The 13077-nt window shown below is 47.9% G+C and overlaps 1 protein-coding gene across 7 annotated transcripts in view; it reads left to right on the forward strand.

The window, feature by feature from the left end:
• Nucleotides 1-11044, forward strand: part of CACNB4 (calcium voltage-gated channel auxiliary subunit beta 4) — a 75693-nt gene extending 64649 nt beyond the window's left edge. For 2 of the 7 annotated variants that reach the window (XM_027695908.1, XM_027695909.1), the window contains 2 exons: nt 2264-2449; nt 5797-11044. In XM_027695908.1, the coding sequence (XP_027551709.1) occupies nt 2264-2449; nt 5797-6057 (447 nt within the window). In that variant the 3' untranslated portion in view covers nt 6058-11044. Of the gene's footprint in view, nt 1-2263; nt 2450-2900; nt 3443-3568; nt 4773-5796 lie in introns of those variants that run through there. The other 5 variants (XR_003536260.1, XR_003536259.1, XM_027695911.1 and 2 more) reach the window with 5 other exon arrangements.
• The last annotated feature ends 2033 nt before the right edge of the window (nt 11045-13077 follow it).

The following is a 13077-nucleotide window of genomic DNA, read 5'->3' on the forward strand; positions in this document are numbered from 1 at the left end:
CACCCAGTCCTCACTTTTCTCCTGTGCTGAGAGCAGCCTCAAGGAATCAGCTGGTGCTGCATGTCTAGACATTTTAAAAATAGCTGTCTCTTTGGGCATATTTGAGTTCAGGAACTGCTTTCATTATTAATTCCTTGCTAATCTCTCTCTGATGCTGCTCGAGCCCATGTTAAGCACTGCAGGACTCCAGGAATATTACAGGACTCCAGGAACTCCACTGCAGGAACATTGTGTGGCTCAGAGAAACATGAACTGCACTAACTGTGCATCTTCAAATACAATGGTCATAAACAGTTCATTGGGGTTGGTTTTTAAACTTTTGGCCATGCTCAGAGAGGGTTCAAACCCCTCTGGGCTATTGGACATAATCTAAAAAATAACTGCAATTATACTCCAGCAGAGCTGAAAGGCATTGGTATAATTAAAATGTAATTAAGATACATCTACAAGTTGAAATTCTTCCCCCTCTCAGGTACACAATGGTCCTGCAGCAAACCAAAAGAAAGAGCAGAGGGCAGTGGCCACTACTTTTCTTTCCTGTGTATCACTTGAGAATCCCAGGATCTGGGAATGCTCCTGTCATCACTGTTTTGTGCATATTGTAAGAAAATACTGCAGAGAATGAAGAGCACTGTAAGGAGAGCTGGGGAGGAATTGCTTTACTCCATGACCCTTACAAACAAGGATCTTCTTAAAAGATTCTTTCCTGCCAAATCCGTGGAAATAGAGAAACCCAGTGTGAGCAGAACTGTTCAATAAAAGAGAAGAGATGAGTGTTTCCTCTGTCGTTATTTTCCCTGTGCAGCCCTGGACTCAGGATCCTGCCAGGGGACACCCAGTGACAGCCTGAGAGGCTCCCCAGTCCCAGGGTTACTTTACAAAGAAATATTAAAAAGGTGACAGTTCTACTGAAGCTGTTAAGAGTTCTTATTCCCTAAATCCAGCTTAATTCTTTATTTAGGAAAACACAATTATGCTCCAAGTGTAATAGTTTACTTTCAGTCTTTCCACAGCAAAATATATGTGAGCAAGCCACATTCTTTTTCTTCCTAATTGAACCATGTTTTAATTAATAACTTCTTCCACAAGTGATGATGTGAGTGATAGACTGGAATGTGAGGTGTAGCAGCATGGGGGTGAATAGCAAAGAGGGTGAAAATGCTGTCGATAAATAGAGGAGCAAACCAAACAGGAATAAACTCTGAATTGGACCAAGGGATGCAGTGTTAGGAATATTCTGATTCGAAGGAAACTCCTTGCTAGCAGAGGAGAAACATTTCTCTCCCATGCAGAGAAGAGAGAATAAATTAAAAGATAAATAAAATGGCTTTATTATTTTAAACCTTCTTCTGTGTGCGTGGGGAGCTCTGTGCAAACACGTGGAGGAGCAGCAGCCTGTGGTTGGTATCAGTTGCCCTTCACACCCGCAGCACCTGCACTTGTTATTGCCATTTCCTGTGCTCTTTTCACAGCATTTTTCAAAGTTAAGATTAGAGATGAGATAGGAAATTGAACTGCTGAAAATATGGTTGTGTTTCTCTCGAGGGGCTCAGCTGGTGATGGCTGTAGGTTGGAGAGCAGGCAGGAGTGTCCAGGCAGGCAGGAACGAAGGGAGGTAAAGCCAGCTCATGGAAATAGTGGCTGAAGAGTTCCCTGAAGCAGGAATGCTGCTGGTATCAGCACTGCCTGCTGTGGGAATGGTTTTAGGGGCATCATCACTGGGAATAAATAAATTCCTTTAGGAGTTTTGTGCCTCTGAGCTTGGAAGGACTCACGTGATGTGTGGTGACCCCTGGGGATGGGTTTGGTGGCTCCCAAGAGCTTTGGTTCTTGATCTTCTAAACCCACTTGTACCATTTTGTTTTGCACCCACAGAATCATGGAATGGGTTGGGTTGGGAGGGACCTTAAGGCTCATCCAGTTCCAGCCCCAACACCTTCCACTAGCCCAGGTTGCTCCAAGCCCCGTCCAACCTGGCCTTGGACTCTCCCAGGGATCCAGGGGCAGCCACAGCTTCTCTGGGCAACCTGGGCCAGCGCCTCTCCATCCTCCCAGCCAGGAATTCTTTCCCAATATCCCATCTAGCCCTACTTTGTTTCAGTGTGACTCCATTCCCCCTTGTCCTCTCGTATAAACCCCCTCTCCGTCTTTTTTGTGGCTCCTTCAGCAATCCTATGCCATGATCCCTGTTTGTTGATTTCCAATGGTTTAGCCTGGCCAGAGGTGTTTGCCAGCTCCTCATTTCCCCCTGTGTCGTGCCCAGGACATGTTTGATGTGATCCTGGACGAGAACCAGCTGGAGGACGCCTGCGAGCACCTGGCCGAGTACCTGGAGGCGTATTGGAGAGCCACCCACACCACCAGTACCACCCCCCTGACCCCCCTGCTGGGCAGGAACCTGGGATCCACCGCCCTCTCCCCGTATCCTGCTGCCATCTCGGGACTGCAGGTAGGAGAGCCTGGCCCTGCCCCCCCAGCCCTGCACTCCAGGTGGGTTTGTTCACTCCTGGGGGGGTTCGTGTGAAGTGGTTTGTGCAGCGTGACTCGTGTTTGCTCCCTTAGTTACTGCTCCCTGTTTGGCCACTGCCAGCAGGGACAGGCAGGCTGAGGGGTGTAACCAGTGAGGAACCACTCACTCAGCCCAGTGCTGGAACACCAGCACTGCTCTGCCTTCAGTGGGAATTCAAATGCCCAGCAATTCCCTCCAGCCAGCTCTATAACCATCCCTTTTACTCCTCCCCTCCTCACAAAAAACCCTCCATACTTGTATCAGCAAAACCCCTTCCCCTTTTTTGGGTCCTTTTGAGTGTGAATAAAAGACATTCTTCTTTTTTTTTTTTCATATTTTTTTTCTTTTTTTTTTACCCATTGAAAAAAATTGTGACCCTTTTTTTCCACAGGGATAGCTCAAACTCGGCTGAACTTTGACACTTCAATCGTGGCATGTAAATAGTCCTTAATGAGAAGTACGTGCTTTATTAAGTTTGCAAACAGATTTTTTTTATTTTATTTTTTTTTGGTTTTAAGAGTTGTGAGTGCTGGAGGGGGATCAGGATTGCAGAGGGGGGGGGACCTCCAGGAGTGTCACTTGGCTAATAATGTCTGTCAGAAATAGAGCTGAACAAATGACCCCGAGTGAATAATTCACCTGACAGATGTGCCGTCTGCTCTGCTTGTAGAGTGTCTGGAAGCAGGTAACAGTGTGGAGAGAAACAGTGTGGTTTCAGTGTTGCTGTGAGGGAGCTGCACTGCCCTTGCAGGTGCACAATTCCCAGCTTGGTTTCATTAGGAGCAGCAAGTCTCTGCCTCCTGACTTGGCTGAGTGCACAAGCACTGCTCTGTTACTGATGACATGCACATGTAAACTGTTGTTTCCATTCTCACTTGCCTTAAGGTTTCAGTTTTTCCATCCCTCCATGCCAATAAAATACCATCTGCAGAACTTTTTTTCACCTCTTCAGTTTCATTTTGAGCACTGGGTGTATCCACAGAATTTTTTTCAGGCATTTATTTCTCTCTGATCAATGGACACCAGCAATAACTGTGCAATGTTGCTCCATTTACTTAGGGAAAACTCACACTGAAGATGAAAATCACCCCTGTGCAGTGGGCTGGCTGAAGGTATGCATCACTTAATCCCCACTCCACCCGGATTCTCAAGGGTTTCGGTGGGATGACTGGTGCTGGTGCTCTGCAGAGGGGTAAATTTCTCCTGGAGTCAGTGATGCCCACCCAGAGGCTGCAGGGTTTGGCTGCAGGGTGCAGGCCCTGAGGTTTGCCATGGTTGTCTCACAGTAAGGACTTCCCCCCTCCCCATGAGCCACACGGAGGTTTTATGCCAGTCCAGGCCATCAGAAGGATTTGCATCAGTTGTCACTGTAATGATGTGTGTGGTAATTAGGGAGCACTCGTGCTAATTAAACTGGCAGAGGTGCTTTTGATGCTGCAAGATTTTATATTATGACCCTGACATCTCAGGGACTGAAATGCAAAAGCCCAGAGCCTCATGTGACAGTGACACCGATCCAGATGTGCTGGGACAATCTGTCCCTGCTTCACCCAGCCAGCATTTGGGAAGTCTCCCTTTCCTACCTGGCTGTGCCTTGGACTTCAGTTTACTGAGAACTGAAACCTGTGACTGAAGCCGTGACTCAGGGAGGTCATGAGGGTGCAGTGAGGTGGCACAGAGGGCACAGGTGACGGGGCTGCCACACCTGGGCCTTGGGAATCACCTCCCTTAAAGGGAAGTGTCCATGCCGAGCTGGGGGTGTTCCCAGTCCTCAGCAGGAAGAGGGAATTTGATCATTGCCAGCATGGCCTGGAAAAATATTTACTGCCCAGAGAAGCTGTGGCTGCCCCTGGATCCCTGGGAGTGTCCAAGGCCAGGTTGGATGGGGCTTGGAGCAACCTGGGATAGTGGGAGGTGTCCCTGCCCATGGATTCAAAGTCCCCTGGGATGTAAGCCCAGGTGTGACCACCCCAGGTGTGTCCCACACTGACACCTCGGGAAGGGAACAGCAGGATTGGGATGAACACACAGTGCAGGCAGGAGAGCTGGAAAGTTCTGGAAAGGAGCAGGTTGCAGCCAGAGAGGTAAATTACTACAGGGAAGGTGAGCACAGAGAGTTACAGCTACAAGTGATTATAGATCCAAATGGCATTTGTGTAGGTCAGATGAATAGAAGGATAATTTATCATGGAATCATGGAATTCCAGAATGGTTTGGGTGGGAAGGGACCTTAAAGCCCATCCAGTGCCACCCCCTGCCATGGGCAGGGACACCTTCCATATCCCAGGTTGCTCCAAGCCCTGTCCAACCTGGCCTTGGACACTTCCAGGGATCCAGGAGCAGCCACAGCTTCTCTGGGCAACCTGTGCCAGCTGCTCCATCCCTGCCTGTCCAGGCTGTAACCTCACACCCACTGCTCCATCCCTGGATGTCCTGGGAGCCTTGGGGTATAAATTCTGCAGGAAAACAGTCTCCAGGCAGAGGGTGAGGCAGCAGGAGGAAGGTTTTATAGCCCAGAGAGCAGGGGCTGGAGTTTCAGCACTGAGTTTGTCCTGATGGGTGCTGACACTCCTGAGAGGTTCAGTGTGTGATAACAGCACACAAAATACTTACTTTAGGCTATTTCTTTGTTGTGCCAATTAACTGGCAAAAACTATGAACTCATTTTGTTCATGTGAAAAACGTAGGGCATTTTTTGTATGGGAACGTGAAAATATCGTGGGCTAAAACTTTTTTTTAATTTATAAATTATCTTAGGAAAGGATTTTCTGCCAGTGTATTTAAAACACAGTGTTTCAGCTGAAAGGATTTGTTAACCTCTAATCATTTCAGCCTCCCCTGCTTAGCTGCCTGCTTAGCAGTCCATCACTTGTTTGGTCATATGGGCTTAGCAGTCCATCACTGGTTTGGTCATAGGAAGGGTTTAAATAGGGCTCAGAGAAGCACCTCTTAAAAAAACCCCAACAAACACCTTCAGACGTTTTCTAAAAGCACATAAATGAACACTTCTAGGTAGAAGGGTGACTGTTCTGTTCCTGATCAGAGCCAAGTGATAAATGCTGCCACATCAGCTCACTCCCCATGCTCAGTGTGGTGTTTAACAGGGCGGACACCGCCAGGCCCCCGCGGTCCTGCTTCCAGCTCCGGCAGCCTCCCCCCCCGCGCCCTGTAGGAGCCAGGCTTTGTTAGGCAGAGCTCAGCCGACGGTGAAGGCCTCAGAGTTTGGTGTGAGAGGCGGTGCAGGGTGAGCCCCGAGCGGTACTAACTTGGCCCGTTTGGCCCCGCAGAGCCAGCGCGGGCGGCACGGCCCCCCGGCCCCGGAGAACTCTCCCGCCGAGCGCCGCGGGCTCGGCCCCCCGGACGAGAACTACCACAGCGACAGGGCTCGCAAGAGCAGGAACCGCTTGTCTTCCAGCTCCCAGCACAGCCGAGACCACTACCCCCTCGTGGAGGAAGAATTCTCTGACTCGTACCAGGACTCCTACAAACCCCACCGGACCCGGGGGTCCCCCGGCGGGTACAGCCACGACTCGCGGCACCGGCTCTGAGCCCACGGCCAGGATTCATCCCGTGAGACCCTCCCATCTCCCGTAGCTAGGAATGAGAATCGAGTCATCTTCCTTTGGCAGGCGTGACACCCGACACTCCGGTTGCACTCTGCTCTCATTAATGTTAATTAGGGGCGACCGAACCCCACCCAGCCCTTCCGTTTCTGCCCGTTCATGGGGGTTGTTTTGGGGGTTGTTTTTTTTGGTTTTAATACATTTAATGCATTTATAGCCGTATTTTTTTTTTCCTCGTCGTTAGGTATTAGACACATCCGTTTGTAATTTCGGGTACCTATCGAGGCACTTATAAAATGATTTCCTCTGCTGGAAATTCCAAATGACCAGTTCCAGTTGGAACCAATTTATAAACCAATTCCTGTTGGAATTTGGGTGAATTGACTGGAAAGTCGACGTGAGCATGTTGCAAACAGTTGGGAAAAAATAATAACAAACAACAAACGAACAAAGAAAAATCTGACAATTAAAAAAATCACTGGAAGCCAGAGTCAGCTTCCAGTATTTGTCTGCTGGAATTTCCACTTCCAGTTTAGAATAAAAGGATTTCTATTCTGCTGATTTCTTTCCAGAATGGCTTTTTCACACAAACCAAATGTAAACTCTCGAGAGTGCCAAATATCACAAATTTATTGCAGCAGTGACAAAACACTTTCCAGTTTGACGTTATTTTTAGACCTGGCACGAATGTTGCAGCCAAATTCTTTATTTTAGCCAGTCCTGATGGTTTTGTCGGGACCAGCAGGGAGGAACTGAGACAGGAGAAGGGAAATAGGAACAGGAAAAGGAACAAACTCCATAGTTTGTGTGGTTGGAAGTTGGGAATAGCCTTTTTCCCCTCTCGTTTACCTGAGCACAGCTCCGAGTCCCCCAAATGGGACAGGAGTGTAGAGACATCAGATTTTTTCTCCCATTTTGCTCCTGCCTTTTAAGTGGGAAACAATCCCCTCCTCTTCCCCAGTGTGTGGAGTCCCTACATTCCAGTACACCCATGTTCCATCTTCCCAAATCCACCTCTGAATGTCTGAAATTCCAGCGTCGCACAAGAACCCTCCGGAAGATCAGGTTCCATTCCCCTCGTGAAATCCAGGGGAAAGGGAGAGGGGTTAAACAGTCACCATGTACTGGTCAGAACTGCAATAAAAAGGGAATACCAGACAAAAATCTGCTCCCAGGGAGGTCCCAGAGCTGATTCAAAGCTTTGGATTCCGTGAGAAATCCTTGGAGATATCGCTGCCTTACTTCCTACCAGTCATTTATTCCACCTACTGAGTGTTGAGTTCCTTTGAACAGATGAATTTCTGGGATTGGACCTTGTGTCTTACACGAGCAGTGAAGCCTTAGATCCAATGGGATTGAAAACCGACCCCACCTGACCATTTTGTACAACCAGAGCCTCCCGAAATTCCCCACCTCGTGCATTCCCTAAAATTGACACAATTGTGCTGAACTTGCATTTTTTATGCAGGTCCATGGCAAAACTACTCATTTTTTTCAAGAATGAGCATCGTTAACTTTTCTATTTGCTTGTTTTCCTCCCAAAGCCTGCTGAAGTCAGGCTTTGACAGCATGTAGCACTAAAGGAATTTCTGGAATATTATGGTTGCTTCTTTCTGGACCAGCTGGCAAAGCCCACTGGTGTTTCCAGCATCCTGGAGTCTCATTATCTTCTCGAGGTTAACGAGAGCAGTCATTAATCTCCCTCGTGGGACACCCCACACTGACACGTCTCCAGCAGCACTGAAAGGTGGCAGATGATGATTAATTATTTTTAATAACTCCACTGTCCCAACAGGCAGCTCCAGCCCCGCTGGGTGATCCCAGTGGACCCGTTCCCAGGATAAAAATGGGAATGTCTGCATCCCCTGGAGTCACAGAGTTAGGGATGGACCTGCCAGCCCTGGTGCTGCCCGATTTCCTCCGCCTGAAGATGCCAAAGGAGCTGAGGAAACACGGCAGGATCCGGCCTGGGAGCAGCAGCTGCAGCTGCCTGCTCCAGCATTCCCTGCTCCAGGAATTGTCCAGCCCTTTTTCCATGTACAGCCCAGCACCTGCATGAGAAAGGAGGCCTTAGGCTGAACATTTCTCTCTCGGCTTTGCCCAGTTCCCTGTTTGTGCATCGGAGTCCTGATGGCAGAGGAGCCGTAGAACCCTCCCAGCAGCTGCTTCTCCTCCTCCTGCAGTAGCATTAGGGATCATTAGGGATCATTAGGGATCAGCTCATTAACTGCTTGCAGATATTTGCATATTTGCAGGTTCCCTGCCAAGCACCCACATAGATTTTTCTAGAGCCTTTTGGAGCCTTGTTTTTCAGTCTTCCATGTCAGGCCAGGCAAGGGAAGGATCCACACCTGCACAAACCCACCCCCTGAAGCATCTCAAGTGCCAAAACTGCTTTGTTTGGATAAAAACAAGCTTGTGAGGGAAGTCTTGGATCGTCCTGAGGTCCTTCATTACGTGGGCTTAAGTTGGATTTACTCCTGTGTGTAATTAATTTCTCCCACTGCCCATTCCAAATTAACACAGGGAACCAGTCAGGAGTGATCCAGGTTTCCTTCCTTGCTGGGGCTTTTTATCTTTTGAAAACAGATATATCTGTAAGTGCAAATATACCAGCTGTGCTATAGATTCTTCACTTATTCAAAATAGTCTCTGTTTTAAGAAGGAATTTATTTTTAGGACACACAGTAATGAGTAAAAGCTGTGCTGGGGATCAGTGTTTCTGTCAGAATTCCAGCACTGCTGGATTGGGATTAAGGGTTTAGCCAATAAAGGTGAGAACAACAATCTCTACAGACAAAATTCGGTGCATCCCTGTGTTTGTGAATCAATTAATGAAGGATTTTAAAGTTCTTAAACCCCCTTTAAAGACAGTTAATTGTTAAATTTCAGCTCCAGATCCTTCCTCCTTGGCAAGTTATATTTGACACGTTCAGGTTCTTTTACTGGTGCCAAACATTTCTCCCATGGGATTTATCCCAGCTGAAGATATTTGTAACTTCATGTTCAGTTTGATGCCAAACCCTCTGAATTCAGTTTGGTCTCAGCTCTGCAGAATCCCCTGAAACATCCCAGGATCTCCTGTCTTTCCTGACTTTACCATTTCAGAATAATTTTGCTAATCCCATTGCTCCATATCCCACTGATTTGGGTAAGTCAGGGCTTCTGATACTCATTTTTTCTTCAATAATGGATTAAATGTGTCCTCTGCTGTATTTTCTTCCCCAGGTTCAGTCCTCCTGAAGCTTGTCCTTGATTCCACATTCCTGATGGGTTTTTAAGGCAAAATAATTAGTTCAGTTTATTTTATATAGGAAAATAAAGGTGTGTCTTTAAAAATAAAGGGAAACTTTAATAATGTGAAATATTTGTAAGAAATTAACTTGGAGAAAGAGCAAAAAATGCTACTGAGGATTGAAATTTTAGGATTGAAATTTAAGATTTCTTTCCTTACATGTGGAATCCCCTCAAGAATTGGAGTACTGTCATTAAATCCATACAGAGAATTTGGGGAGAAGGTGGGAATTCTTTAAAATGTTACTGAGTGTGTCATTCCTTTATTCCTTTGGAACTGGGAGTAGCCTTGGCTTGGTGTCAGTGATGGTTTATAGACCTGCCTTTCCCCCCCAAATTCCCACCTGGAGCAGATCCTACTCCTGTCTTCTCCAGGAGCAGGGTCTGACCAGAAATGTCACCTCCTGACCATCACCTGCCTTACCAATATTCCCTGAAAACCAAAATGTACTTTAATTTATCCCCCTTGTCCCCTCTGGTGTTAATTCCCGGAGTGAGGACAAAATAATCTGTTTTTCCAACGGTGTAAAACCAGAGCAAGGAAAAAGAAGCACATTTGTAATAGCACAAATTTCCAAGAATCCCACTCCTGCCTTCGGCATCGTGTTTTTGGGAACGAGGGGGACATTTCTTGACCCAGCAGCAGTGGATTTATGGCATTTTTGATCCCTTTCCTCGCTGCCTGATCCTTCAGCAGTTGGTTTTGGCATTTTGCACACGGGATTGATTTTCCAATAACTTGTGTTCCTTCCACGTCAATGAATTAGTGACAGAAGCTTTCAAAAATCCGAAAGCCCAGTGCATCCATTTCTGCTGGAATCACATTAATTCCTTCAGTTTTGGCCAATGTGTAGATTTTGGGTGTGACTGATGAATATCCCACGATGCACCAGTGGTCAGGAATGAGAGACTCCCAGTAAATATAGTGTTGGGGCTACAGGGCTTTGAGGTGGGGGAGAGAAGAGTCCCAGCACCCGAAAATTCCACTGGTATTCCTGAGAATTTCAAACCTAAAGGGAAGCGAGGGGTGTGGGGCCAAGGGCTGGGACAGCCCTGAGTCTCTTCTCGTGCAGAGAGGGAGAGTCAGCCAGGCCCTAAATCACACAAAATGCAAATTTTGGGTGAGTAGAGGGGGGGGGAGAAGGATGGGAACAGTCATTCCAACTGCAAACTCTGCACCTCGGGCTTCTCAGACCCCGGAAAATCTCCGTTTCTCAGCCAAACTGGGTCCCAGTGGGAGCTGGACAGCGCTGCCTCCGGCCTCACTGGGAGCCAGCCCAGAGTCTGGTGAAGACACTACTGCCTTTACTGGGAAAAGACTTCCCCAAGTTGGTGTTTTCTGCTGGTTTGCCCTTTGTTTCCCCCATAGATCCTGTGTGTGTAGCACCCGACAAGGCATGTGGGTCCAATATACTATGCAATGTGTACAGTGGTGCATGCTCTGCTCTCCCTTCTGCTTTTAGTGGCTTTCAAAGAAAAACTCCAAAAAAAAAAAGTTATATAAAAATAAATAAAATAAAACTAAAGTGGTGTTATTTTTGTGACCAGGATCATGCAGACTTGCATGCCCATAGTATCCTCATTTCTATGGATTCGTTTTCTGGAATTTAGATGTACAAAGATGAACTGCATTACAATTAACTTTTCTACAATAAATGAGCCAAAAGTACAAACCGTTGGAAAGTCTCTCCAGTCTCTTTGTGTCCTGCACTGAGGTGGGGAAAACGCTGGGAAGAGCCCCGAGGAGGCCAGAATCCTGTGGTATTTCTGTTGTTTGCCAATAGCTTTTGGCAGGGTTGCATTTTCAGTGGGATTTCATGACACCTCGAAGAAGGAGCTGCATCTGCTCCGAGAAATAAATGATGTTTATTTTTATAACGATCTGCTCTTAAATAGCTGCTGTGGCTCAGGAGCACAGAAATCCAGCTGATTCCTCGCTGCTCCAGCAGGGAGTGGAATCCTTGCAGCCAACTGGTGAAGGATCCTTGGGAATGTTCTGGGTTTGGAGCTGGGCCTCGGTGTCATCTCACAGTAGAATCGGTTCCCAGAGAGAAGGAGAAGTGACAGAATGATGGGAGGTGTCAAGGACTGGACCATTAAAAGATAATTGAGTTTATCACAGAATGATTAAGTTTGGAAAAGGGCTCCAAGCCCACCCTGTGCCCGGTGCCCACCTTGTCACCAGCCCAGAGCACTGAGTGCCACGTCAAGGCCTTTGTGGTGTCTTGGAAAACTGGAAGCACTGGGAGATGCTGCCTCTTCCCAAAGAGCGACCGACAGGAACCAGCAACTTCCCAGAGATGTTGTGATGGCCCAAAGACCCGCCTCGGAAGGACAGGAGGACATGGACCAGGTAAGCTGCTTCTGCATTGGCAGTTTTACACACCTGATGCTTTCAGAATTCTGTTTAATTGGATTTTCTGGTCTGTGTTGTTCAGAGTCAGATCTCAGCGCACGGGTTTTCATCTGAGCTGTTGATAAAAAGCAGAACATCCTCCAAATAAATATAACTGAGCAAGAGATGCCTTTTTTGTGTGTTTTCATGTGGTCCTGGAGGTTAAAATTTCATGAGCCCTTTGTTTTGTCTGTGTTCTGGGGAAGGGTCTGGAGCAGCAGGAGGGGCTGAGGGAGCTGGGGGGGCTCAGCCTGGAGCAAAGGAGGCTCAGGGGGGACCTTCTGGCTCTGCAACCCCCTGACAGGAGGGGGGAGCCAGGGGGGGTCGGGCTCTGCTCCCAGGGAACAAGGGACAGGAGGAGAGGGAACGGCCTCAGGCTGTGCCAGGGGAGGCTCAGGTTGGACATCAGCAGGAATTTCTCCATGGAAAGGGTGGTCAGGCACTGGAAGGGGCTGCCCAGGGAGGTTTGGAGTGCCCAGCCCTGGAGGGATTTCAGAGCCCTGTGAATGTGGCACCTGGGGACAGGGGTCAGTGGTGGCCTGGGCAGTGCTGGGGGATGGTTGGACTCGATCTTGGAGGGCTTTTCCAACACAAACCATTCCATGATTCCCTACATGTTTAGGGTTTTTCCCTGTACAGAAGTATTTCCCCTTCCGTGGGCACACAAAGCTCCTCCCCAGCACAGAAAGGCTCCATGACCCACTGTCTGTGTTAGAGCTGCTGGGAACAAAATGCACATGACCTGAAAAAGCCTTCCCAGATTTCCAGGAGGGAATTCTGAGGCTGTCTTGGAGTGCTTTCCTAGAAAGCTTCCAGCAGCACTGGGAAGCCCAACTTACTCCATATAAAAGCAGCAGCGTGGTCCAGGTTAAACCACACAAAAAAAAACCCCAAAACAAACGACGTGGGGGGAAATCTCAGTGATTTGCTATTTAAATAATCAGAGTAATTACTTTAATTTAGTTTTGGTGCCTCTCACACTGCACGGCCCCCCAGCCCTGCCACAGGCCCAAGGCTTCCAGGCTCACTCCCTGTTCCAGGAGAGCTGAGAACAGACAGGAACCTCGAGCATCTGAAATTCCAAGCTGGGGAACGGCAGCAAGGGGGATAATTGCGGCCTAATGAATAATTAATTCCATTGCAGACTGGATGCTGAACCTGTGGAACATGTATCTTCACACTGGAGGAGCTGCTCCATTTCCCTGCCGGTCACACAAGGTCCCAACTCTGGGATGGGGATGGATTGGGACAGTTTATTATCAGGATATTTATTTCCTTCAACTGTTAAGGGCCAAAAATTCCCCTCCAGAGCAGCA

Source organism: Neopelma chrysocephalum, unplaced genomic scaffold (genome assembly GCF_003984885.1).
Source record: "Neopelma chrysocephalum unplaced genomic scaffold, ASM398488v2 Primary Assembly neopelma1_103b, whole genome shotgun sequence".
NCBI classification, from domain to species: Eukaryota; Metazoa; Chordata; class Aves; order Passeriformes; family Pipridae; genus Neopelma; species Neopelma chrysocephalum.